Source organism: Hypanus sabinus, chromosome 10, assembly GCF_030144855.1.
Source record: "Hypanus sabinus isolate sHypSab1 chromosome 10, sHypSab1.hap1, whole genome shotgun sequence".
NCBI classification, from domain to species: domain Eukaryota; kingdom Metazoa; phylum Chordata; class Chondrichthyes; order Myliobatiformes; family Dasyatidae; genus Hypanus; species Hypanus sabinus.
Genome location: NC_082715.1, coordinates 108511229 through 108537923, shown reverse-complemented (window position 1 = coordinate 108537923; position 26695 = coordinate 108511229). Strand labels below are relative to the sequence as shown.

Below are 26695 nucleotides of genomic sequence, written 5' to 3'. Positions count from 1 at the left end.
AACTTTCCTCTCCGTAATAGAGGATGGTAATAGACACATGAGAGTATACATATCAGGAAAGGGTGAACATTTTGGAGGTTAATGAAAAAAAAAAATACGATGTTGCCGGGGGGTATGACAAGATGTCAAGGCATTTCCATCACCAGTGAAAGCATTTTGAGCAATGAGGAAAAATTAGAGGGCAATCATTTAAAGAAGCATTGCATGGAATTGCATGGGAACTGTCAAGAAGAGGAGATGAGGCCTGGGACAACAGACATGATCATAGTCAATGGAAGGGCAGGTTTGAGATAGTGTGCAATTCCTGATCCCATTTTCATATCATCTTGCTCCTGGACTCTCCTCATGAGAAAAGAAGTCAACTAATCAATGTGCTTAAAGTTGCTAGGGTAGATAAAAGAGGTAGTTTCCACTCGAGGAAGAACATAGCTTGAGCCTGTCGATATAAGACAGTCATCTAGGAATCCAGTACAGAATTGGCAGAGTCTTCTTTATCCAGAGGATGTTGGGAATGTGGAACTCTTTACCATGGGAGTAATTGAAATGAATCGTGTAGATGTTGTACATACATCTGAGGAAGAAGGAAATTAAAGGTTATGTTGACAGATCTAGCTGAGTACAATGGAGGAGGTCTGAGTGAGCATAAACGCCTGCATGCAATTCAGCATTAGCTGGGGAGAAAGTTTGCCCCATTTTCCAGGAGACTCCTCCTTAGTCCACAGCCAATCCGAGTTTATACTCATTCAGTTCACCTCCATCCCTGCAGGTGTGTAACCCAGATGCACTCTCTTAGTAATGGACTACAGACTCTTAGAGAAAGAATTAATTACAATATCTGGAGAGGGAACTATAAATGTGTCTCAATTTAAACATGATAATTGAAACCCAGTTCCATCGTTCGTCTGATCTTATCTCAACCCATCTTGCTACTGTGGTTCTATAAAAGTTGTTATCGTTACCTTCTCATTTTGTGCCACTTAGATCAGCAGAACAACTTGTTCTTTATTTACTTTATCAACTCCATTATCTTAGAATGATTCAATTAATCATCCCTTTCATTTTCTGTATTTACTTTGGAAATACTTTTTCTCATAAGTCATCAAACTGGTTAACCTGTAGTGTACCTACTCCAAGGCTAATTTTTCTCTCCTGAAGTTGGTTGTCAGAAATCAGCATCAAAATCAGAACCAGGTTCACTATCACTGGCATACATTGTGAAACATAGTAATGTTGTTTTGCAGCAGCATTGCATCACAATACATAATAAAAACTATGAATGTCAATAAGGATTTTTATATTATATATAAATATGTAGCACAAAAAGAGAGTAAATAAGGAGGTAGTATACCATGGGTTCATTATCCATTCAGAAATCTGATGGTGGTGGGAAGTGGCTGTTGAGGGTGTATCTTCAGGCTCCTATATCTTCTCCTTGATGGTAGCAACGAGGAGACAGCATGACCTGGGCAATGGGGGTCCTTATTGACAGATGCCGCCCTTTGAAGATGTCCTTGATGCTGGGGAGGCAAGTGCCCACAATGGAGTTGGCTGAGTGTACAACTTTCTACAGTATTTTCTGATCTTCTGCAGTGGCCCCTCCATACCAGATGGTGATACAACAAGTTTTAATGCTCTCCACAGTACCTCAGCAGGAAATTGTGAGGGTCTTTAGTGACATACCCAGTCACCTCAAACTCTTAATGAAATATTGCTTGCTGTTGTGCTTTCTTTGTAATTGCATCAATATTTTGGGCCCAGGATAGATCTTCAGAGATGTTAACACTGCTCACTCTTTCTACTGTTGATCTCTCAATGAGGTCTGGTGTGTTTTCCCTCGACTTCCCCTTCCTGAAGTCCACAGTCAACTTTTAGATCTTACTGACAATGAGTGCAAGGTTGTTGTTGTGACACCACTCAACCAGCTGATCTATCTCACTCCTGTACACTTCCTCATCACCATCTGAGATTCTGCTAACAGTGGTTATGTTGTTGGCAAAGTTATAGATGGCATTTGAGCTGTGCCTAGCCACACAGACATGGGTGTGAAGAGAGTAGAGCAGTGGACCAAACACACATCCCTGAGGTGTGCCAGTGTTGATTGTCAGTGAGGAGGAGATGTGTGCTATACCCTACTCAGTAACGTTGTATTGAACTGCAGTCCCCTTGATATTGTGCCTTTATGTCCTTCTTGTGTCCCTCTTTCCCTGGAATATTGATTAATCTTCAGTTAGAGAGGACATAGGCCTCCATAAAAGCACATCATGTATACAGATCTTCATAGAACAGAGTCATAAATCAAAAGACTGTAAACGCTGAAAATTTGACATGAAAGCTGAAGGTGTTAAAAATATTCAGCAAGACATTTTGAGAGGAAATTAGCATTCAAATTTCAGATACGTAATGTTTCAGCATATTACCAGAATGTTTATGTTGGCTGTCTGTGCTTTTCACATACTATATGGTGGGATTTAGAGAAACCTCAGCAGATTTCTACTCCTTTCTCAGTGATTTCTTTTACTGCAAATCTATTTACATGATTGTCTATTCATTGATATTATGTCCCTAAAGAAAGTTTCAAGAGGTCCTAAAGTGAGTTACAGTGACCTCTATTGTTATTGTTTTATTATTTCCATATGCACCTAGATACCGTGAAAATCTTAACTTTACAAGCCATCCATACAAATCATTTCAAAACATAAGTACTTTGAGGTAGACAAGAGAAAAGCAGTAACAGAATGCAGAATATGTTACAGTTATAGAGAAAGTGCAGTGCAGGTAGATAATAAGCTGCAAGGCCTGTGGTGAGATAGATTGTGAGCTCAAGGATTCATCTTGCAAACTGCAATGCAAGATCCACAAAATAGAATCTTTCTTCCACATTCACAAGAAAGAACAACATTTCTTCCATTGGATAACACACATCCCAAAGCCCCATTATCTCTAGTCATAACCCGAACATTGCTGCTACAGAGAAACCATTACACTAGCAGTGAAACATTACCATGTGTTACACTTGCTTTAATTTCTATCCAATGGGAAGTATCTCTGTCAGTAGAAGACTGGTTCAGTGAAAGTCTGCACTGTAGATGTGTCTCTAGGATGGGAATTTGACTGTGAGTGAGACAAAAGAAGAAGATAAGATTATGTATTGTGAACAGAAATCAATTGATAGTAAATAAACTTAGATGGGCTCTGTAAGTGAAATCCTGTAGAAGCATTATGAAATCTGCTGAAGCTATGGGCTTCATTGCTCCCTTAAAAATCAGAGTGTTTTCCTAGAGGACATACATTTAATGTGAGAGGGAAAAATTTAAAGGGGATGTGCTGGGCAGGATATTTACACAGCATATGGTAGGTTTCAGGAACACACTGTGAGGATGGGGATGGAAGCAGACATGATTGAGGTGTTAAGGCACATGAAGGGAATGGAGGAAAGTGGATCATGCACAGGCAGAAGAGGTCTAGTTTAATTCAGCATTATATTTGGCATTAACATTGTGGCAGAAGAGTCTGTTCCTGTGCTGAACTGTTCTACATTCTATTTGGTGTATTTAGGAAACCTGCAAAATTTATATAGCCTTAAATCACAAACAGTCCAGAAGAGGGCTCCAAGCACATATCATATCAGCCAGCACACCTACTAATTCTTTCACTCAAGAATTTCCCTCTTTGCAAACGAAGGGTTTCATGCTCTGGATCACAGGGTAATGTTGATATGTGTGAAAAATTTCTGCACTGAAAGAACAGCGAGTGACTGCATTCTCTGTTGAAAACATGAATCAGACACTGAAATACCATAGTAACAAGGATATAGGGATTCAGTTCAACTGCAACATCTGAGACTTGGGGATGCCTTTAAAATGAAATGGCTCCAGATTGGCTTTTGTGAGTGGAGACCTTGGCGGAAGCAAGACAGATTCATTTATTTGGCACCTTAGTAAATGATAGTGAATGACTGTAAGTGTTTGCTGGGACCTGTTATCCCTGACCATGAAATATTTTTGAAGCCTCATCCTCCCATTAGCCTCTAGATTGTCCATCTCCATTCGTGGTGTAAGACTGCAGAGTGTTGATATGGTCCATTGACTGTGAGATCTTTTGAGTTCTGTTTATTCTTGTTTAACATGCATGTAATCCTTTGTTGCAGCTTCACCAGGTTTGAAATTAATTTTTAGGTTTGTTTCATGGTAAAGATAGTGTAATGGATGTGTCAAGCCACAAGGTTACAAAATGTGGTGTAAATTTCTGCTGCTGTGCCCCATGAATGCCAAGTTCTGATCTCCCAGATCTGTTTGAGTCTATCTATTTTAACATGTTTATAGTTCTGTAGAGCACAATAGAATTTATGCTTGGTGTCAAGGTGGGATTTTATCACCTCAGTGACTGTGTAGTAGTCTAAAGCTGTCATAGGTGTGTCTGTCAGACATGTTTGTAAGGATGAGACCAAATAGATTCATCCTTGGTGTTGTTTCACATACCACCTGCCATAGCCTGAGGCTGGCAGCTCTATCCTTCAGGACTTGGCTAACCTGGCCAGTGGTGCTACTCCTGGTGATGGATATTCTGTGCTCTTTTTACTCTCCTACTTCTTCTGAGTGTTGCTCAGTGTGGGGGAGCACTGATTCATCCCTGGTGGAGGGCAGTAGTGGTAGAGTTAAGATGTCCTTGTACAATTATTTTTGACTTGAGTGTGATCACATCTGGAGCATTGTGTAAAATTTTGAAATCATTTGAAGAAGGATTTACTTACAAGTACACAGTTTCATGGAACGAGGCATTAAAAAGACAAGGTGGTGAAAAAGATGCTTGGCATTAAGTATAGCAATTAGGATGTTATGTTACAGTTGTGTGAGATGTTAATGAGAAAGGTGTAGAGTTTTAGTCACCCAGTTATAAGAAAGACTAGTTAAACTGGAAAGAGTGCAGAGAAGATTTACAAGGGTGCTGCCAGAACTCAGGGGCCCGAGGGCAACTTCTTCATGCAGAGAGCATTGTGTACATGAAATGAACCGCCAGAGGCAGGTACAATACCACAATTTCAAAGGCACTTGGATAGGAAAGGATTATGGGCCAAACATGGGTAAATAGGACTAGCTTGGGTGGACACCTAGGTCTGCATGCATGAGTGGGGCTAAAGGGCAAGTAGCTATGATGAGAGTGAAACCAAGATTCACTAGAGTGGTTCTGAGTAAACTTGGCCTCTATTCATTATCAGTTCATAAGTCTCTAGAGGAGAGGTGACATCACTGAGAAGTACAGATCAGGACAGACACTGGGAGAATAGCTTCCCTGCCTAAGGAGTCTATCTATCTATCTACCTAACAATGGAGCAGACTTGTAGGGGTGGAATGAAGAGAACTTCTTCACAGAGAATGGTAAATCTTTCGAATTTATACCCTAGAGGGTGTGATGGGTCATTCATTGATCTCACTCAAAGAGACAGAAATTAGAAAAAACACTGGGACATGAGGTATGAATGATGGAAAGTAGGAATGGACCAAAATGCTGGCTCCCCAGTCTTTCAGGTAATATTCTCTTGCTTGATGGCAAACACTAGACAGCATAGCTTTAAGGAGAGAAGGGGAAGGTTTACAGGAGATGTGCAGAGCAAGGTTTTTTACACAAGAGAATGGTAGGTGCCTGAAATGGATAGCCTGGGCTAGTGACAGAAGCAGATATGATAGTGACATCTATGATGCTATTAGATAGATAATGAATAGGGAGGGAATGGAGGGATATCATCATGTGCAGGTGGAAGGGATTTAGTTTCATTTGGCATCATGCTTGGCACAGATATTGTGGGCTGAAGGGCCTGTTCCTCTGCTGTACTGTTCCATATTCTATTGATTTATGGAGTTATTGCTCTCTTTTTGCAGTACTTATTTAATTTAATTTGTATATACTGTAATTTATAGCTTTTTGATGTATTACACTGTACTGCTACAGCAAAACAACAAATTTCATGACATATGTCAGCGACAGTAAATCTGATTCTGATTTGATTTTAAGAAAACCAGAGCAGCTGTGCAAACTTCACACAGGCAGCACCCAAGCTCAGAACTGAAGCAGCCAGTCTCCTAGCTGCACCACAGGTCTAGGTTCTATCGAAAATTGTATGGAAGATTCAGAGCACCAGACAGTCCATCCTTCTTGAACCTGAACTGATACCCTGACTAGGTGATGTGGGCACATGGAGGTGCATGCTGGTGCCCCATGTCACCTGGCCGGAGCTGATTTTAATTTGCACAAAAATCTGGAGGAATTTAGTTGGTCAGGCAGCATCTATGGGGAAATGGAAATCAACATTTCGATTGAGACCTTTTACCTGGAGTGAAAGGTGGAGGGCGATAGCCAGCAACATTTCACAGATACTACCTGCCCTGCTAAATTCCTTTAGCATTTTGTGTATTGCAGATTTTTCTGTCTCCTGATTTCCATCTGTCCCTGTTGGAAGGTGTCCTCAGCAGGAGGTGTGTCGGTGTTGTCCTTCCGCTCTCCCTCAGGGTACCAATCCTTAGATGCCGGCGACTGTCAGTCTCTCATAACTTCGCGCTCTCAGCCAATGAGTTGGATACTGTGGAGAGGGGGCGTCCAGGCGCTCAGTGCCTCGCTTCACTCGTTCTCCTCTCTCTCTGTCTGGTTAAAAAATTGGATCTCACAGTTCTTGAGGAAAGGCGTAATTCAGATCAACAACTCCCAAGTATTGAGTGGAAAGGGATTTGATGCTCTCAGTCTCGAAAGAGCCGAAGGCTGGATCTGGCGCGACTTGGACTGACAAAGTATGTAAAGGGCGCCGAGTACCCGGTGGAAATTGAATGTTTGGGCACACGAGCGGAGATCGGCGCTGAGTCCCTCGGAGAAGTGGGACTCGGATCCGATGGGAATTGTGGAAACTTGGAAGCAAATCGCCAGCATTGTGAAAAAATTATGGCGTTCACATTCGCTGCTTTCTGTTACATGCTTTCGCTGGTGCTGTGTTCCTCGCTTCTTTGCTTCGCCATCTGGAACGTAAGTAAGAAGGTACACACACACACACACGCAGCGAGAGAGAGCGAGACGGGGGGAGAAAGACGATGGAGAAGATGGGGAGGAGAGAACGACGGGAGGGAGAGAGAAAGAGAGGGAGGCTGGGGAGGGGTATAGGGGAAGATGGAGAGATCAAATGGACGGGGGAGAACGAGAAGGAGGAAACTGGAGAGAAGAATCGGGGTGAGAGGATGAGAGACTATTGGAGGAAAGAGAGTGGTCTGAGATAGAGGGAAGGGGAGATTGGAGAAAAGAGAGAGGCAAGAAATTCGAGTAACATCTGGGTGATTGGAGTGGAGACTGGGGGAGAGGGAAAGAGAGACAAAGGGAACAGGGTATGAAAATATAGAAGGAAACTGGAAGAAGTAAAGAAGAACACTAAGCCAATGAAATAGGGGGCGGGGGAGGTGGGAAAACTGAAGAAACTATAAGAAAAAAAAGCTAGAGAGAAAATGGGGAGATTGGGCATGAGGGTTGGGAAATGACCAGAGCATGTTTGAGCCAGCAGTGTGTGGCAGTAAACCCAGAGAAAGCAGTGGGCAATCACTAACTATCTGGTTTGAATAAGCATCAATAATCACCTAAAACCTAGGCAATCAGCCCAGTGCTGTTCTGTGTAACTGTGAACAAGTTGTGTGTCACTGAACAATCAGCCCAGTGCCAACTCTGAATAACCTTGCACTGCAGAGAGTAACATAAAAGCAGGAGAAGCACACTTCACCCCACAAGCTCCTTGACCATGACTGATCTAATTACAACTTGGGCTTTGTATTCCAGTGTACCAGAAATAACCTCCAGTCCCCTGGTTTATCAAGTCCCTGTCTCTCTCTGCCTTAAAAACACAGGCTCTCTTCCATCACTCTTTGAGGAAGAGAGTTCCAAAGATTCACACTTGAGGGAAATAAATTCTTAAATAGGTGACTCTTTATTTTTAAACAGTAACCCTACTTCTCAATTCTCTCACAAGAATCCTGTCCACATTCACCCTGTCATGATCTCCTGCAATCTAGTGTTTCAATTAATTCATCAGTCAAGTATCAGCCTGGTGTCTAGTATTGCTAAATCCTCTATCTGGTCCGAATAAACTTTGAGAAGCAGTGTTATACTGAGGAAATCAGCCCACTTTCTGGTGTGAATAGACCTTGAGAGGTAGTGTTATACTGAGGATGTCAGTTCAGTAGCTGGTCTAAACAACAAGCCATTTGAAATTAAGGATATTAGTCCAGTATCTGGTCTGAATAAACCCTGAAGGCCTTTGACAAAGTGCTGCACATGAGGCTGTGAAACAAGATAAGAGCCCATGGTATTATAGGAAAGATACTAACATGGATAGAAGATTGGCTGACTGCAGGAGGCAAAGAGTGGGAATGAAGGGGGCTCTTTTTGATTGACTGCTGGTGGTGCTCTGCAGGGGTTGGTGTTGGGGCCACTTATTTTTATATTACATGTCAATGATCTGGATGGCTTTGTGACCAAGTTTGTGAAAGATAGGTGGAAGAGCAGGGAATGTTGAGGAGGCAAGGAATTTGCAGAAGTACTAGATCTGGAGAATAGGCAAGGAAGTGGCAAATGGAATATAGTGTAGGGAAGAGTTTGGTCATGAACTTTAGTGGTAAGAATAAAGGCATAGGCTGCTTTCTAAATGGGGAGAAAATTCAGAAATTAGAGGTACAAGGCACTTAGTAGTCCTCATACAGGATTCCCAAAAGGTTAACTTACAGGTTGAATCAGTGGTGAAGAAGGCAAATACAATTCATTTCAAGAGAGTAGAATATAAAAGCAGGATGTAATGCTGAGGCTTTAGTAGGCATTGGTTGGAGTGCATTGGAGTATTTTGAGCAGTTTTGAGCCCCTTTTCTAAGAAAGGATGTGCTGGCATTGGAGAAAGTCCAGAGAAGGTTCACAAGAATGATTCTGGCAATGAAAGGGTTAATGCATGCAGTATGTTTGGTGGCTTAGGGCCTGTACTTACTGCAGTTTAGAGGAATGAGGGAGGATCTCATTGAAACCTATAAAATATTGAAAGGCTTTGATAGAGTGGACATGGAGAGGTAGTTTCGTATAGTGAAGGAGTCTAGGGCCAGAGGGCACAGCCTCAGAATAGAAGAACGTCCATTTAGAACAGAGATGAGGAGGAATTTCTTCAGCCAACAGGTGGTGAATCTATGGAATTTATTGCCACTGGCAGCCAAGTTATTGGGTATATTTAAAAAGGAGGGGTTATATTTAAAGAGGAGGTTGATATGTTCTTGTTTAGTAAGGGTGTCAAAGGTTACGGGGAGAAAGCAGGAGAATGGAGTTGAGAGAGGTAATAAATCAAGCATGAAGGAATGGTGGAACAGAAGTGACTGGCCAAATGGCAAAATTCAGCTCCTATATTGTATATTCTTACGATAAGCCATGGTTACTGAGGCTGAAACTGCAAATAGCCTGACTGGACTGTGTTTCCCCATCTCTCCATCCCTAAATTCAAGTTTGAGACAGCTAGGATCTTTATACTTCTATTTGTTAAAGCTGTAACATCTGCTAGCTATGCTTCTTTCACTGGGACAAATCACTTCTGTCAGTTACTTCAGCTACAATCAACCTATGTATTCCCAACTAAGTGTTCAAAAAATTCTCAGATATCTAAGGTTACAATAGAGGGGAAAGTGGGCAAAAGGATGGCAGATGGGATTTACTCAGACAAGTGCAAAATGAGACATTTTGGGAAATTAAACCAGGACAGTACTTACACTGAAAAAGACAGGAAAGTGACATAGAACTAGGTGATCTAAGGCACATACATGCAATAGCATTTTATTAGGTACACTTGTACATTTGCTCGCTAATGCAAATATCTTATCAGCTGATCAGGTGCAGCAACTCAATGCATGCAGACATGGTCAAGAGGTTCAGACCAAACATCAGAATGGGGAAGAAATGTGACTTTGACCATGGAATGATTTTTGTTGCCAGGGCAGTATGGTTTGAGTATCTCAGAAGCTGCTGATCTCCTGGGATTTTCATGCACAACAGCCTCTAGTTTACAGAGAATGGTGTGAATAACAGAAAGCATCTGGTGAGCAGCAGCTCTGTGGGTGAAAATGCCTTGTTAATCAGAGGGTTTAGAGGACAATGGCTGGACTGGTTCAAGCTGAAATAATCACACATGATTACAGAGGTGTGCAGAAGAGCAACACATCTCAGAATGTACAACACTTCAAACCTTGAGGTGGATGGGCTACAGCAGCAGAAGACCATGAACATACAATTAGTGGCCACTTTATTAGGTTCAGGATGTACCTAACAAAACTACTGAGTGTAGTTCTCTCAGAGTGGTGACACAGCTGTACAAACTGGTGAAGAAAATATTGCCTTGTTCAGATGGGGCACTGAAAACACAAGCTGAGGTGTCATATCATAGCTGTATAGGACATTGGTGAGGCAAAACCTGGAGTCCTGAAGAAGGATCTTGGCCCGAAATGTCAACTGTTTATTTAGTTCTATTTATTTAGGCAGGTCTAGTTCTGCCTGGCCTGCTGAGCTCCTCCAGCATTCTGTGTATGTTGACCTGGAATAGAAACATAGAAAACCTACAGCACAATTCAGGCCCTTCGGCCCACAATGCTGTGCCGAACATGTCCTTACCTTAGAAATTACCTAGGATTACTCATAGCCCTCTATTTTTCTAAGCTCCATGTACCTATCCAGGAGACTCTTAAAAGACACTATCATATCTGCCTCCACCGCCATTGCCGGCAGCCCATTCCATGCAATTACCACTCTCTGCGTGAAAAACCTACCCCTGACATCTCCTCTGTACCTACTTCCAAGCACCTTAAAACTGTCCCCTCTCATGTTAGCCATTTCAGCCCTGGGAAAAAGCCTCTGACTATCCACATGATCAATGCCTCTCATCACCTTATACACCTCTATCAGGTCACCTCTCATCCTCTGTCGCTCCAAGGAGAAAAGGCCGAGTTCACTCAACTTATTTTCATAAGGCATACTCTCCAATCCAGGCAACATGCTTGTAAATCTCCTCTGCACCCTTTCTATTGTTTCCACATCCTTTCTGTAGTGAAGTGACCAGAAATGAGCACAGTACTCCAAGTGGAGTCTGACCAGGGTCCTGTACAGCTGTAACATTACCTCTTGGCTCTTAACCTCAGTCCCACGATTGATGAAGGCCAGTGCACCATATGCTTTCTTAGCCAGAGTCAACCTGCACAGCTGCTTTGAGCATCCTATGGACTCGGACCCCAAGATCCCTCTGATCCTCCACATTGCCAAGAGTCTTACCATTAAATCTATATTCTGCCATCATATTTGACCTACCAAAATTAACCACCTCACACTTATCAGGGTTGAACTTCATCTGCCACTTCTCAGCCCATTTTTGCATCCTATCAATGTCCCGCTGTAACTCTTGACAGCCCTCCATACTATCCATAACACCTCCAACCTTTGTGTCATCAGCAAATTTACTAACCCATCCCTCCACTTCCTCATCCAGATCATTTATAAATATCACGAAGAGTAGGGGTCCCAGAACAGGTTCCTGAGGCACACCATAGGTGACTGACCTCCATGCAGAATATGACCCATCTACAACCCACTCTTTGCCTTCTGTGGGCAAGCCAGGTCTGGATCCACAAAGAAATGTCCCCTTTGATCCCATGCCTCCTTACTTTCTCAATAAGCCTTGCATGGGGTACCTTGTCAAATGCCTTGCTGAAATCCATATACACTACAAAGCTATGCAGTTAATTCCTAATCATATTAGGAATATATGATTATAATGTTGTAATATGTTATAATGTTCATAAATCCTGCCTGTCAGGATCTTCTCCATCAACTTACCAACCACTGAAGTAAGGCTCACTGGTCTATAATTTCCTGGGTTATCTCTACTTCCTTTCTTGAATAATGGAACAACATCCGCAACCCTCCAATCCTCCAGAACCTCTCCTGTCTCCATTAATGCTGCAAAGATCATCGCCAGAGGCTCAGCAATCTCCTCCCTGCCTCCCACAGTAGCCTGGAGTACATTTTCAGCAGATGACTTATCCAACTTGATGCTTTCCAAAAGCTCCAGCATATCCTCTTTCTTAACATCTACATGCTCAAGCTTTTCAATCCGCTGTAAGTCATCCCTACTTTTGACAAGATCCTTCTCCTTAGTGAATACTGAAGCAAAGTACTCATTAAGTACCTCTGCTATCTCCTCCGGTTCCATACACACTTTTCCACTGTCACATTTGATTGGTCCTGCTCTTCACATACTTGTAGAATGCCTTGTGGTTTTCCTTAATCCTGTCCGCCAAGGCCTTCTCATGACCCCTTCTGGCTCTCCTAATTTCTTTCTTAAGCTCCTTCCCGCCAGCCTTATAATCTTCTAGATCTCTATCATTACCTAGTTTTTTGAACCTTTTGTAAGCTCTTCTTTTCTTCTTGACTGGATTTACAATAGCCTTTGTACACCACGGTTCCTGTACCCTACCATCCTTTCCACGTCTCATTGAAACATACCTATGCAGAACTCCACTCAAATATCATATAACAATCACAGCACGGAAACAGGCCACCTTGGCCCTCCTAGTCCGTGCCGAACTCTTAATCTCACCTAGTCCCACCTACCCGCACTCAGCCCATAACCCTCCACTCCTATCCTGTCCATATACCTATCCAACTGGCCTCTACTACTTCTACAGGAAGCTCATTCCACACAGCTATCACTCTCTGAGTAAAGAAATACCCACTCGTGTTTCCCTTAAACTTCTGCCCCCTAACTCTCAGATCATGTCCTCTCGTTTGAATCTCCCCTACCCTCAATGGAAACAGCCTATTCACGTCAACTCTATCTATCCCTCTCAAAATTTTAAATACCTCGATCAAATCCCCCCTCAACCTTCTACGCTCCAATGAATAGAGACTTAACTTGTTCAACCTTTCCCTGTAAGTTAAGTGCTGAAACCCAGGTAACATCCTAGTAAATTGTCTCTGCACTCTCTCTAATTTATTGATATCTTTCCTATAATTTGGTGACCAGAACTGCACACAATATTCTAAATTTGGCCTTACCAATGCCTTGTACAATTTTAACATTACATCCCAACTTCTGTACTCAATGCTCTGATTTAAGGCATTCCAAAAGCCTTCTTCACCACCCTATCTACGTGAGACTCCACCTTCAGGGAACTATGCACTGTTATTCCTAGATCTCTCTGTTCCACTGCATTCCTCAATGCCCTACCATTTACCCTGCATGTTCTATTTGGATTATTCCTGCCAAAATGTAGAACCTCACACTTCTCAGCATTAAACTCCATCTGCCAACATTCAGCCCATTCTTCTAACCGGCATAAATCTCCCTGCAAGCTTTGAAAACCCACCTCATTATCCACAACACCTCCTACCTTAGTATCATCGGCATACTTACTAATCCAATTTACCACCCCATCGTCCAGATCATTTATGTATATTACAAACAACATTGGGCCCAAAACAGATCCCTGAGGCACCCCGCTAGTCACCGGCCTCCATCCTGATAAACAATTATCCACCACTACTCTCTGGCATCTCCCATCTAGCCACTGTTGAATCCATTTTATTACTCCAGCATTAATACCTAACGACTGAACCTTCTTAACTAACCTTCCATGTGGAACTTTGTCAAAGGCTTTGCTGAAGTCCATATAGACTACATCCACTGCCTTACCCTCGTCAACATTCCTCGTAACTTCTTCAAAAAATTCAATAAGGTTTGTCAAACATGACCTTCCACGCACAAATCCATGCTGGCTACTCCTAATCAGATCCTGTCTATCCAGATAATTATTAATACTATCTCTAAGAATACTTTCCATTAATTTACCCACCACTGATGTCAAACTGACAGGTCTATAATTGCTAGGCTTTCTTCTAGAACCCTTTTTAAACAATGGAACCACATGAGCAATACACCAATCCTCCGGCACAATCCCCGTTTCTAATGACATCTTAAAGATCTCCGTCAGAGCTCCTGCTATCTCTACACAAACTTACCTCAAGGTCCTGGGGAATATCCTATCAGGACCCGGAGATTTATCCACTTTTAAATTTCTTAAAAGCGCCAGTACTTCCACCTCTTTAATTTTCATAGGTTCCATAATTTCCTTACGTTTCCCACACCTTACACAATTCAATATCCTTCTCCTTAGTGAATACCGAAGAGAAGAAATCGTTCAAAATCTCTCCCATCTCCCTCGGCTCCACACATAGCTGACCACTCTGATTCTCTAAGGGGCCAATTTTATCCCTCACTATCCTCTTGCTTTTAATATAACTGTAGAAACCTTTCGGATTTACTTTCACCTTATTTGCCAAACCAACCTCATATCTTCTTTTAGCTTTTCTAATCTCTTTCTTAAGATTCCTTTTACATTCTTTATATTCCTCGAGCAATTCCTTTACTCCATGCTGCCTATATCTATTGTAGACATCCCTCTTTTTCCAAACCAAATTTCTAATATCCCTTGAAAACCATGGTGCTTTCAAACCTTTAACCTTTCCCCTGAACATTTGCCACATTGCTTCCGTACATTTCCCTGCGAACATCTGGTCCCAATTTATGATTCCAAGTTCTTGCCTGATAGCTTCATATTTCCTCTTATTCCAGTTAAACACTTTCCTAACTTGTCTGTTCCTGTCCCTCTCCAATGCTATGGTAAAGGAGATAGAATTGTGATCACTGTCTCCAAAATGCTCTCCCACTGAGAGATTTGACACCTGACCAGGTTCATTTCCCAATACCAGATCAAGTACAGCCTCTCCTCTTGTAGGCTTATCTACATATTGTGTTAAGAAACCTTCTTGAACACACCTAACAAACTCCGCCCCATCTAAACCCCTCACTCTAGGGACATGCCAATCGATATGTGGGAAATTAAAATTTCCCACCTCAACATCACTTATTATTACACCTTTCCAGAGTCTGTCTCTCTATCTGCTCCTCGATGTCCCTGTTACTATTGAGTGGTCTATAAACAACACCCAGTAGAGTTATTGACCCCTTCCTGTTCCTAACTTCCACCCACAGAGACTCTGTAGACAATCCCTCCATGTCTTTCTCCTTTTCTGCAGCCGTGACACTATCTCTGATCAACAGTGCCAACCCCCCACCTCTTTTGCCTCCCTCCCTGTCCTTTCTGAAACATCTAAAGCCTGGCACTCAGAGTAACCATTCCTGCCCCTGAGCCATCCAAGTCTCTGTAATAGCCACAACATCATAACTCCAAGCACTGATCCACACTCTAAGCTCATCCACTTTGTTCATAATACTCCTTGCATTAAAATAGACACATTCTCAAACCATCGGTCTGAGTGTGTCCCTTCTCTTATCACCTGCCTATCCTCCCTCTTGCACTGTCTCCAAGCTTTCTGTATTTGTGAGCCAACTGCCTCTTCCTCCATCTCTTCAGTTTGGCTCCCACCCCCCAACAGTTCCAGTTTAAACTCTCCCCAATAGCCTTAGTCAACCTCCCTGCCAGGATATTTGTCCCATTGGGATTCAAGTGCAATCCGTCCTTTTTGTACAGGTCACTCCTGCCCCAAAAAAGGTCCCAATGATCCAGAAAACTGAATCCCTGCCCCCTGCTCCAATCCCTCAGCCATGCATTTATCCTCCACCTCACTCTATTCCTATAATTAATGTCACGTGGTACAGGCAGTAATCCTTGGATGACTACCCTTGTGGTCCTGCTTCTCAACTTCCATCTTAACTCCCTGTAGTCTGCTTTCAGATCCTCCTCCCTTTTCCTGCCTATGTCATTGGTACCAATATGTACCACAACCTCTGACTGTTCTCCTTCCCACTTCAGGATATTGTGGACACAATCAGAAACATCCCAGACTCTGGCACCTGGGAGGCAAACTACCATCCGTGCTTCTTTCCTGTATCCACAGAATTGCCTGTGTGACCCCCTAAATATAGAGTCCTCTATCACTGGTACCATCCTTTAGAGGGCACCTGAATTGCAGGTTTTTACATGGAAGGTGATGGGTATTAGAACAATGGAATGAGGTGTCAGAGAAAGTGGTAGAGGAAGGTACAAGAACAATATTTAAAGGGCATTTAGACAGATAGGTATAGAATTCAAGTAAAGTGGACTAACTCAGGAAGGAACTTGAAAGACATGGATATGCTGTATAATTCTCTATCACCCTATATCACACTGGATCAAGTGTTTGCCTCAAATCAGATTAACTCTGCCTCTGATTGTGGCCCTAATTAATAGTAACTCTAGCTCTTTACCTTCATTTTCTACTTATATGGATTTGTGGTCAGATGACTGATTCACCATCAAAGTTCTTCTTGTCTGATGTTTTGTCATAGAGTTGGACAACACAGAAATTATGTCTTTGACCCACCGTGTCCATGCTGACCCCTTTGTCCATCAAGCTAAATCAAGTTTAATTATCATTCAGATCATACATGGATATAGTCGAACAAGATAGCATTTCTCTGGGGCCAAGTTGCAAAACAAACATTCAAAATAGTGTGAGAGAGAAAAAAAAAGCACACATCGTTATGCAAGAAAACCCAAGTCCCTGAGTGACATGCAAATTGATAGTACAGCTCCTGGCAATCTAGCCTGTCTTTCCACCTGTCGAACACTGGAGGGCAGCACCAACAGGAGAGGGCAGCCCACAACCAAGAACGGACAGTATGCTACACTGCCTTCGGCATCTCCTCACCTGAACTGCAGCTTGAAGCCTAGACCTCATTACAACTGAGGCCATGCAATTGCCTCGTTGCCAGTCTCCCCAGCAAACAAGAGAAACAAGCCTACATTATCACATTATCAATGTCCAACAGAGTCTTGCAATTGCAAGAGAAACATCCAAGATAGTCGCTCATAGTTACACTGCATGCTGCTTTCACTCACAAACACTGATGTCTTAGAGTAGCAGGCAGCAGCACGGTCTGCACCCAGGTCAGCTGTCTGAACCTTCTCCAACCCATCTGCTCACTACTCCTTCTCCTAGCTGACTGCTGGCTTCACCTTGTCCGGCCTGTCTACTGGCTTCTCTTCCCAGTCGTCTGCCAGCTTGTCCTTCTCTCAGCAGTCTGCAGGCTTCTCCTTCTCTGACCCGACTGCCAGCTTCTCCTTCTCCGACCCAAGCGCTAGCTTCTCCTTCTTTGACCCATTCGCCAGCTCCTTAGACAAACTGACTGGCTATTCCAAACAACGAGCAGATCACCGATGTAGTAGACCTGCTGTACCCATAGTTCTGGGAATACTTACATTTTAATACGAAAAGAGCCGCTTTGTTTGGCTCCTGAGAGGCCACTGCATTTGAACATGCCACCATCTTACCATCTACACCAATCCCTTTTGCCTGCATTAGGTCTGTATCCTTCTACTTCCTGCTTATTGAAGTGTTTGTTAACAATCTCTTCGTAGAGTTTAACAGTAGTCAAAATCCTAATATTCACAAGTTCAAGAGAGAATTAGAGAGCAGAATGAATGTATGAATATCGTAAAAATTAGAGCCAGTTTTCAGAGTCATACAATTAACAGCATCGATAACATTGCAACCAGGAATGCTGACTAATAATACATCTCATGGTATTAATGTAAAGTGATTTACATTGAATCACTTGTTCTATTTTGTTTGATTTTTATTACCTCATGTTTTCAGAAGTGCTTGCTTTTGCTAGGATTGATTTATGATTAAGAAAAGGGTTGGGATGGGGCAGCCAATTTGTATAATGGCTTTCAATAGATTTATTTTACATATAGAGATTTACCCTCAAATCTGTGGTGTTGGGGTAGGATGGAGAGCAATGTGCAACTTACAGTTATTGTTATTTTAATGGGCTTAAAGCAAACAGTGAATGGGACTGTCCTTGTTCCCTTGATTCATTATTGAAGCATCAGGTTCTTCCATGTGTATCTGTACATCATGGCAATCCAAAGTGAAGCTAGATACCAGGTTTCCTGGATTTCTGACATCACAGTAACATCTGTGGTCAGAGCAACACTTGTATTAGGGGTATGCAAAGACAGTTCTCTCTGGATCAAGGTGGAAGTTGGGATTTCATGTTTTGTGTTGATGTCCTGAACCAATGTCCCCATTGACTTTGACTTTAAAATCCTTTCTTCTTTCTCTGGTGCACATGAGGTATCCACAATATCGCTAGCCCATGGATTACCACCTTCACTAGAATTCCATCCTCTATAAGTACGATGACCTATGTAGTTTTACTCCTTTGGTATTACAGTTTATAAAACATCTTCCATTTGTACTGTCATTCACAAAATACATTTGACACTTGATTAAGGCCATTCTGTATCAGTTGAAGCATATGCTTCTCATCAATAGCATATTTGGGTGCTTTGGAAACAATTCTTTTCAGCACAACCCCAACTTATTCTTAATAACTTTTCTCACTCTGTCAAAAGGAATAACTTCACCTCAAGCTTGCAGCAGAGCAGTTTTGAAGTAATTCTTGAATTGTGTCTCTCTAACCCTGTTTGGTTCTGATAATATTTTCTTTAGCTGGTTTCTCATCACCTCATTGCGTTCCCAGGCGTCCTTCATACTCAGTACTGTTTCTGCTGATTTATCATTTATTCCAGCAATATTCTTTTATAGAATGAGTATCATAATGCAATAAATTCATTTTACATTAGTTTTTGGCTTTTAAAATACATTATGTCTACTTCAAAGATTCTACATTAAATAGGAGGTACAAAATCATAATCAATATTAGAATCAGAATCAGGTTTATGCTGTGAAATTTGTTAACTTTGTGGCAGCAGTACAATGCAGTTCATGATTATAGAGAAAAAACTGAATTATAGTAAGTATGTACTGTGTCTATCTAATCATCTATATATATATATTAATGTTTAAATTAAATAAGTAGTGCAACAAAAAAAGAAATAAAGAAGTAGTGAGGTAGTATTTATGGGTTCAATGGCAGAGGAGTAGAAGCTATTCCTGAATCTTTGAGTGTGTGCCTTACTTCCTTTCTGATGGTAGCAATGAGCAGAGGGCATGTCCTGGTTGATGGGGGTCTTTAATGATGGATGCTGCCTTTTTTGAGGCATCACTCCTTGAAGATGTCCTGGATACTGTGGAGGCTTGTGCGCGTGATGGAGTTGACTAAGTTTACAACTCTCTACAGCTTCAATCGTGTGCAGTAGCCATCACAACCCTCCAGCCCCCATACCAGATGGTGATGCAGCATGTAGAATGCTCTCCACGGTACATCTGTAGAAATCTGTGTGCTTTTGGTGACATACAAAATCTCTTCAGAACCCCACTTGCCTTCTTTATGGCTGCATTGATATGTTGGATCAAGGTTAGGTCCTCAGAGATATTGACACCTGGGAACTTGAAGTTGCTCACTCTCTCCACTTGTGACCACTTAATGAGGACTGGTGTGTGTTTCCTTGTCTTACCCTTTCTGAAGTCTGCAATTAGTTCTTTGGTCTTACTGACTTTGAGTGCAAAGTTGTTGCTGTGACACCACTCAATTAGTTGGTATATATTGCTCCTGTACACTCTTGTTATTAAAACATCTCAATAAAGGATGACAATGTTTGGCACTATTTGCCAACTATTCTCAATATATGTCCCACAATGCCAATTCATAAGTGCCAACTTTAAATACATATCTGAAATTAGAAACTGGTGCAATTCACAATATGAACTGGAATTACACATGACCATTTCGTTCAACAGGTCTTTAATCTATTCAGTATTAATTGATATCAATAGGCAATGGCTGACAGTTCCATAGCAAGAAAGATCATACGGATATGAACAAACAAGATGCAGGCCAAGGTTGACTGGAAGGGGACACTAGCAGGAATGATGACAGAACAGCAGTGGCTGGAATTTCTGGTGGCAACTTAAAAGGCGCAGGATAGATACATCCCAAAGATGAGGAAGTATTCTGAAGGGAGGATGAGGTAACCATGGCTGGCAGGGAAGTCAAAGACAGCATTAAAGAAAAAGGGAGGGCCTATATTGAAAAATAGTGGGCAGTTAGACAAGTGGGAAGCTTTTAAAAACCAAAAGAAGGCAACTAAAAGAAAAAGAAAAAATTGAAATATGAAGGTAAGCTAGCCAATAATATCAAAGAGGATACAGGAAGTTTTTTCAGATCTATAAAGAGTAAAAGAGAGGTGAGAGTGGATATTGGACTACTGGAAAATAATGCTGGAGCAGTAGTAATGGGGGGGGGGGACAAAGAAATGGCGGAGGAACTTAGTATTTTGCATCAGTCTTCACTGTGGAATACACCATCAGTATGCCAGAAATTTGAGAGTGTCGAGGGCAGATGTGAGTGTACTGGTATTACTAAAGAGAAGGTGCTTGGGAAGTTGAAAGGTCTTGAGGTAGGTAAGTCACCTGGACCAGAAGGGCTGCAGCCCAGGGATCTGAATGTGGTAGCTGAAGAGATTGTGGAGGCATTGGTAATGATCTTATAAGAATCACTAGGAAGACTAGAAAATTGCAAATGTCCCTCCACTCTTTGAGAAGGAAGGGAGGCAGAAGAAAGCAAGTTATAGGCCAGTTAGCCTGATATCATTGGTTGGCAAGTTGTTGGAATCAATTATTAAGTTTTTGGGGTACTTGGAAGTACATGATAAAGTAGGCCAAAGTCAGCATGGTTTCTTTAAGGGGAATCTTGCCTGACAAATCTGTTGGAACTCTTTGGGGAAATAACAGTCAAGGTAGTCAATGGATTTTCGTAAGGCCTTTGATAATGTGCCGCACATGAAGCTGCTTAGCAAGATAAAAGTATTTCCCAAAGGTATTACAGGAAAGATGGATAGGAGGTTGGCTGACTGGCAGGAAGCAAAGAGTTTGGAATAAAGGGGGCCTTTTCTGGTTGGCAGCCAGTGACTAGTGGTGTTCTGCAGGAGCTGGTGTTGGGACTGTTTCTTTTCATATTGCATGTCTTTGATTTGGATGATGGAATTGATGGCTTTGTTGCCAAGTTTGCAGATGATACAAAGATAGGTGGAGGGGCAGGTAGTGTTGAGGAAGTAGGGAGTCTGCTGAAAGACTTGGACATTTTGAGGGATTGGGCAAAGAAGTGGCAGATAGAATTTAGTGTGAGGAAGTGTATGGTATGGTAGGCGGAATAAAGGCATAGACTATTTTCTAAACAGTCAGAAAATACAAAATCAGAGGTGCAAAGGGACTTGGGAGCTCTTTTGCAGGATTTCCCAAAGGTTAACTTGCAGGCAGTGTTGGTGGTAAGGAAGACAAATGCAATGTTAGCATTCATTTCAAGAAGACTAGAAATAAATGCTAACATTGAGTAAGGATGTGGCGCTGTGGCTTTATAAGACTTTGGTCAGACCGCACTTGGAGAACTGTGAGCAGTTTTGGGCCCCTTGTCTGAGGAAAGATGTGTTGGCATTGGAGAGCATCCAGAGGGAGTTCAGAAGAGGTTCATGAGGGTGAATCTGGGAATGAAATGTTTAATGTGTGAAGAGTCTTTGATGGCTCTGGACATTTACTCGCTAGAGTTTAGAAAAATGAGGAGGGATTGCAATGAAACCTATCAAATATTGAAAAGCCAAAATAGAGTGTATGTTTCTTATAGTGGTGAGGTCTACCACCAAGAGGTACAGCTTCAGAATAGAGAGACATTAATTTGGAAAAGAAATGGGAAGGAATGTTCTTAGTCAGAAAGTGGTGAATCTGTGGAATTCATTGCCTTGGGCAGTAGTGGAGGCCAAGCTACCAAGTATAGTTAAAGCTGAGGTTGATAGGTTTTTGATTAGTCAGGGTGTTAAAGGTTATGGGGATAAGGCAGGCAAGTGGGATTGAGAGGGGTAATAAAAAAGCCTTGATGGAATGGCAGAGAAGATTCGATAGGCTGAGTAGCCTAATTCAGCTCCTATGTTTTGTGGTCTAAACAGCTTTACTCATTTTAATTAAATCTGCATGAATGTAAAGCATATTTTTAAATGTGGCTGAATGATAGCATTTATTTTATATAAATTAATTTCAAATGAAACATTCTAACTTTGAATTTGAGATTCAAGGCTGCATGGTATGTCTAATTCTCCAGTGCTGTCAGGGTGTATATGCTGAGAGAAAACACAATGATGTCTACCATTAAATCTTGAAAACTTTAAGCACTTTACACTTTTTCCCCAATTGCAAACCTAAAATGTCAATATATTAAGAGAGAGAGAGAGAGAGAGAGAGACATGCCCCCCCCCCCCCCCTTGGTCAAGCTTAGAAATATTACTCATGTTCTGGTTTGGGAATTCAGCTTTTAAGGATCATCTGAAGTCATGAGCTCATGAATTGGTCTTAAAACCAAAAATATGAAAAGTGAATCTCAATAGAACTAGGCATTTGCAAATAAACATTTACAACAAAGTCAAGATTGCAATGGGTTATCAGCCTTTAGCTTCCAACAGAATATTGACCGATACTGACCACAAGCAGAAGACTTCTTAAAGATGTACTTCCACAGAAACTGCTGATCTCCTGGGTTTTTAATGCACAGCATTCTCTAGTTTATTGCAAACGGCACAAAAAACTAAAAAGCATCCAGTGAGTGGCAGTTCTGTGGGCAAAAGGTCTTGTTAATGGGACAGGTCAGAGGAGAATGGCCAGACTGGTTCAAGCTGACAGGAAAGGCAACAGTAAGTCAAATAGCCATGTGTTACAACAGTGCTGTGAAGAGCATCTCTGAATGGACAGCATGTCAAACCTTGTAGGGGATGGGCTACAGCAGTAGAAGACAATGAACATACAGTCACTGGCCACTTTATAAGGTGTAGGAGATACTTAATAAAGTGACCACTGAGTGTATAGTGGTCTGCCACACACCTTGTTCAGGGAGGCAGAATTATCAGACATCAGGGATCTGTGAGTTGATTGTCGCTGAAGTGATTGAGAGACATGCAATGATTCATCCCAGAGAAAAGAGCACTGATAGCTCGTGAAGAAACTTTAACAAATTATCTCAATAAACAATACTGTTAAAGCTCTGATGTGTCTTTCTTGTTATGAATCATGAACTCAAACTTAGGGACAATTTGTTGGAAAAACAAATTGAGCTTATTAGCTTATTAATTATTGAGCTTATTAGAGTAGATATTGGGCTGATGCCCCCAGTGTCACTCTGCTTGTTAGTGTCATATTGGTTATGGGTTTATTTTTGTCACATGTACGGTGAAAATCTTTGGTTTGTGTGCCACCCATGCAGATCATTTCACCACATCAGCACATCAAGTTAGTACAAGGGGATAAGCAACAACAGAGTGCAGAATCCAGTGTTAAAGTTATAGACAAAGTATAGTGCAGTTAGACAATAAGGTGCAAGACCCTAACAAGGTAGATGTGAGATCAAGAGTCCATCTTAGTGTACAAGAGGACTGTTCAATAGTCTTACAACAGGACAGAGGCTTTTCTTGAGCCCAGTGGCACATGCTTTCAGAGTTTATACCTTCTGCCTGATGGAAGGGGAAGAAGATACAATGAGCGGTGGCAGGGTCTTTAATTAAGCAGGAGATATAGACAGAGTCCACGAAGGGAAGGCTGGTTTCTGTGATGCCCTGAGCAGTGTCCACAACTCTCTGCAGTTTCTTGTTGTCTTGAGCAGAACCAGCAGCACACCAGTCTGTGAGAGTTACACAGCATAGAGACAGGCCCATCACCTCAATCTGACCATGCTGACCAAGTTGCCAACTTAGCTGGTCCCATTTGCCTGCATTTCTCCCATATCCCTCATATCCCTCTAAACCTTTCTGTTCCATGTACCATTTTCAAATTACTTTCAAATCACCATCGGAGACATACCTTCTTCACACTACTACACTGGGGAGGAGGTACAGGAGCCTAAACACTCAATGTTTTAAGAACAGCCTTTTCACATCCAACGTCACACAAACCCATATTTATTATCACTATAATTTGTTAGCTCTTATAAATTACTGTATTTTTATGTCTGTAATGCTGCCACAAATCAATAAATTTTACAATCCATGTCAGTGATAATAAAACTGGTTTTGATTCTAGACATTTTGACTCTGTGAAAAAAGATACTGGCTCTTTGTTTATGACTCTCATAATTTTATAAACTTCTATCAGGTCTTCCCTCAACCTCTGTTGCTCTAGAGAAAACAACACAAATATGTCTAACCTCTCCTCACTGCATGTACCCTCTAATGCAGGAGGTAATGTGGTAAATCTTTTCTGCATCCTCTCCAAAGTCTCCACAGGACAGCTAGAATGGAAGATGATACTCCAGAGGGAGCCTAACTACAGTTTTATAAATTTGCTACATAACCTCCCACTTTTGAACTCAGCGCTGTGGCTAAAAAAGGCAAGTCTACCATTTGTATTCTTTGCCACTGATTGACCTATGCATCCACGTTCAGAGGTATGGACCCGGAGCAGGCTTTCTTTGCAATTGAAACCATCTAGCCAAAGCAACATCCCAAGCAACTTCCAGATCTTCTCAGCACCCTCTCCACTGTAATCACATTATTCCTGTAGTGTGGCGATCAGAACTGTACACAGTACTCCATTTGTGGCCAAACCAACGTTGTACGAAGTTGCACCATAACCTCACTGCTTTTATATTCTATGGCCCAGCTAATGAAGGCGGATCACCCTTCACCCTTTCATTTCTTTATCTTCTTGTGCTGCCATCTTCTGGGATGAAGGGCCCTCTGTTCTCACAGCCTTACCATTCATTGTAATTGAAAATTGATTTATTATTGTCACACAACGTGAAAAGCTTTAATTGACATGCCACCCAGACAAAAGATTTCAATCATAAATGCATCAAGCAACACAAAAGTACAAAACCCCCCAATTACAGAATATAGCATTACGTGAACAGAGAAAGTGAAGTGCAGGCATACAATAAAGTACAATGGTTATGACGTGGTAGACTAAGAAATCAAGAATTCTTCTCTATTGTATAATTGGTCTCTTCAGAAATCTTTTAACAGCAGGACAGAAGCTGCCCTTGGCAATGGTTGTACGTGTTCTCTAGCTTTTGTATATTCTATCAGCTGGAAGTCCAAAGTTCAAAGAAAATTTATTATTGAAGTACGTATATGTCACCAAATACTACCTTGAGATTCATTTTCTTGCTGGCATTTACAGGAAAATAAAGAAATACAATAGAATTTATGAAAAACTATGCATTAAGACTGAACAACAACCAACGCGCAAAAGAAAACAAATAGGGCAAATAATAAAAAATAAATAATACTGAGGATATGAGTTGTTGAGTCCTTGAAAGTGAGTCATTCGGTTGTGGAGTCAGTTCAGCGATGGGGTGAGTGAAATTATCCAGACAGGTTCATTACTCTGATGGTCATAGGTCATAGGGAACCTAGTTCTGAGGGACCTAAGGCTCCTGAACCTCCTGCTTAATGGTAATAGCAAGAGAGCCTGGCCTGGATGAGGGGGTCCTTGATGATGGATAATGCTTTCCTGTGGCAGTGCTCCTTGTAATTGTGCTCAAAGATGGGAGGGCTTTGCCTGTGATGGGCTGGGCTGTATCCATTACTTCTGTAGACTTTTTTGTTCCTTGGCATTGGTGCCTCCATACTAGACTGTGATGCAATGAGTCAGGATACTCAGCATTGTGGTTCAGTAGCGTTTGTCAAAGGTTCAGATGACATGCTGAATCTGCACAAACCTCTGATAAAGTAAAGATGCTGTTGTGATGGCACTGACGCACTGGTCCCAGGACAGATCCTCAGATATGATCACGCTAAATAATTTAAAGTTACTTTGAGGGGGTCAGTTACAGGAAGGATGAACACCATCAAGTTCCTGGGTGATAATGTATAAGAGGATTTACCCTGGGCCCAACACATCGAGGTAATCACCAAGAAAGAATGCCAGTAGCTGTACTTCAGTAGGAGTTAGAAGAGATTTGATGTGTCACTGGCAAATTTCTACAGATGTACTGTGGAGAACAGTCTGACTGGTTGTATCCCAGCCTAGTATGGAGGCCCCAGTGCACAGGACCACAAGAGGCTTCCGAGGTTTGCAGACTCAACCAGTTCCATCACGGGCACAGCCCTTCCCATCATCAAGGACATCTTAAATAGGTGGAGGTGATCCCTAAGGAAGGCAGCATTAATCACTAAAGACCCTCACTCTTAAACATTGCATTTTCCTCACCTTTACCACTTCCTCTGGCAGTTCATCCCACATATACAGTACACCATCTCTGTGTCACTTTTCCCTTTGATTCATATCTTTCCCCTCTCATCTTAAACCTATGTGCAGTAGTTTTAGGCTGCCTTACCCTGGGAAAGACACTGTGACTATCCACTATGTCCCTGGTGATTTTGTAAATCTTTGTAAGGTCACCCTTTATTCAGTATTAGTTATAGGGTCATAGAGCCATAAAGAGTTAGAATACAGAAGCAGGCCTTTCAGCCCACTGAGTCTATGCTGACCATCAGGCACCCATCCTACACTGAGCACATTTTATACTCCCCACTCCCTCCACCTATCCCCACCCCTGCAGTTTCTACCATCCTACTGCACAGAGGGGCAATTTACTGCAATCAGCAAAACCACCAACTTGCACGTTTTTGGGTTGTGAAAGGAATATGGAGCATCCCGAGGAAACCTGCATGATTGTGCAGACTTCACATAGATAGTGCCAGAGGTCCATAAT

The 26695-nt window shown here is 41.9% G+C and overlaps 1 protein-coding gene across 1 annotated transcript in view; it reads left to right on the top strand.

Moving 5' to 3' along the window:
- The first annotated feature begins 6475 nt into the window (after positions 1 to 6475).
- The window catches only part of cnih3 (cornichon family AMPA receptor auxiliary protein 3), a 61649-nt gene continuing 41429 nt past the window's right edge, over positions 6476 to 26695 (top strand). The window contains exon 1 of the mRNA XM_059982563.1: positions 6476 to 7008. Coding sequence (XP_059838546.1) covers positions 6928 to 7008 — 81 coding nt within the window. The 5' untranslated portion in view covers positions 6476 to 6927. The remainder of the gene's footprint in view (positions 7009 to 26695) is intronic.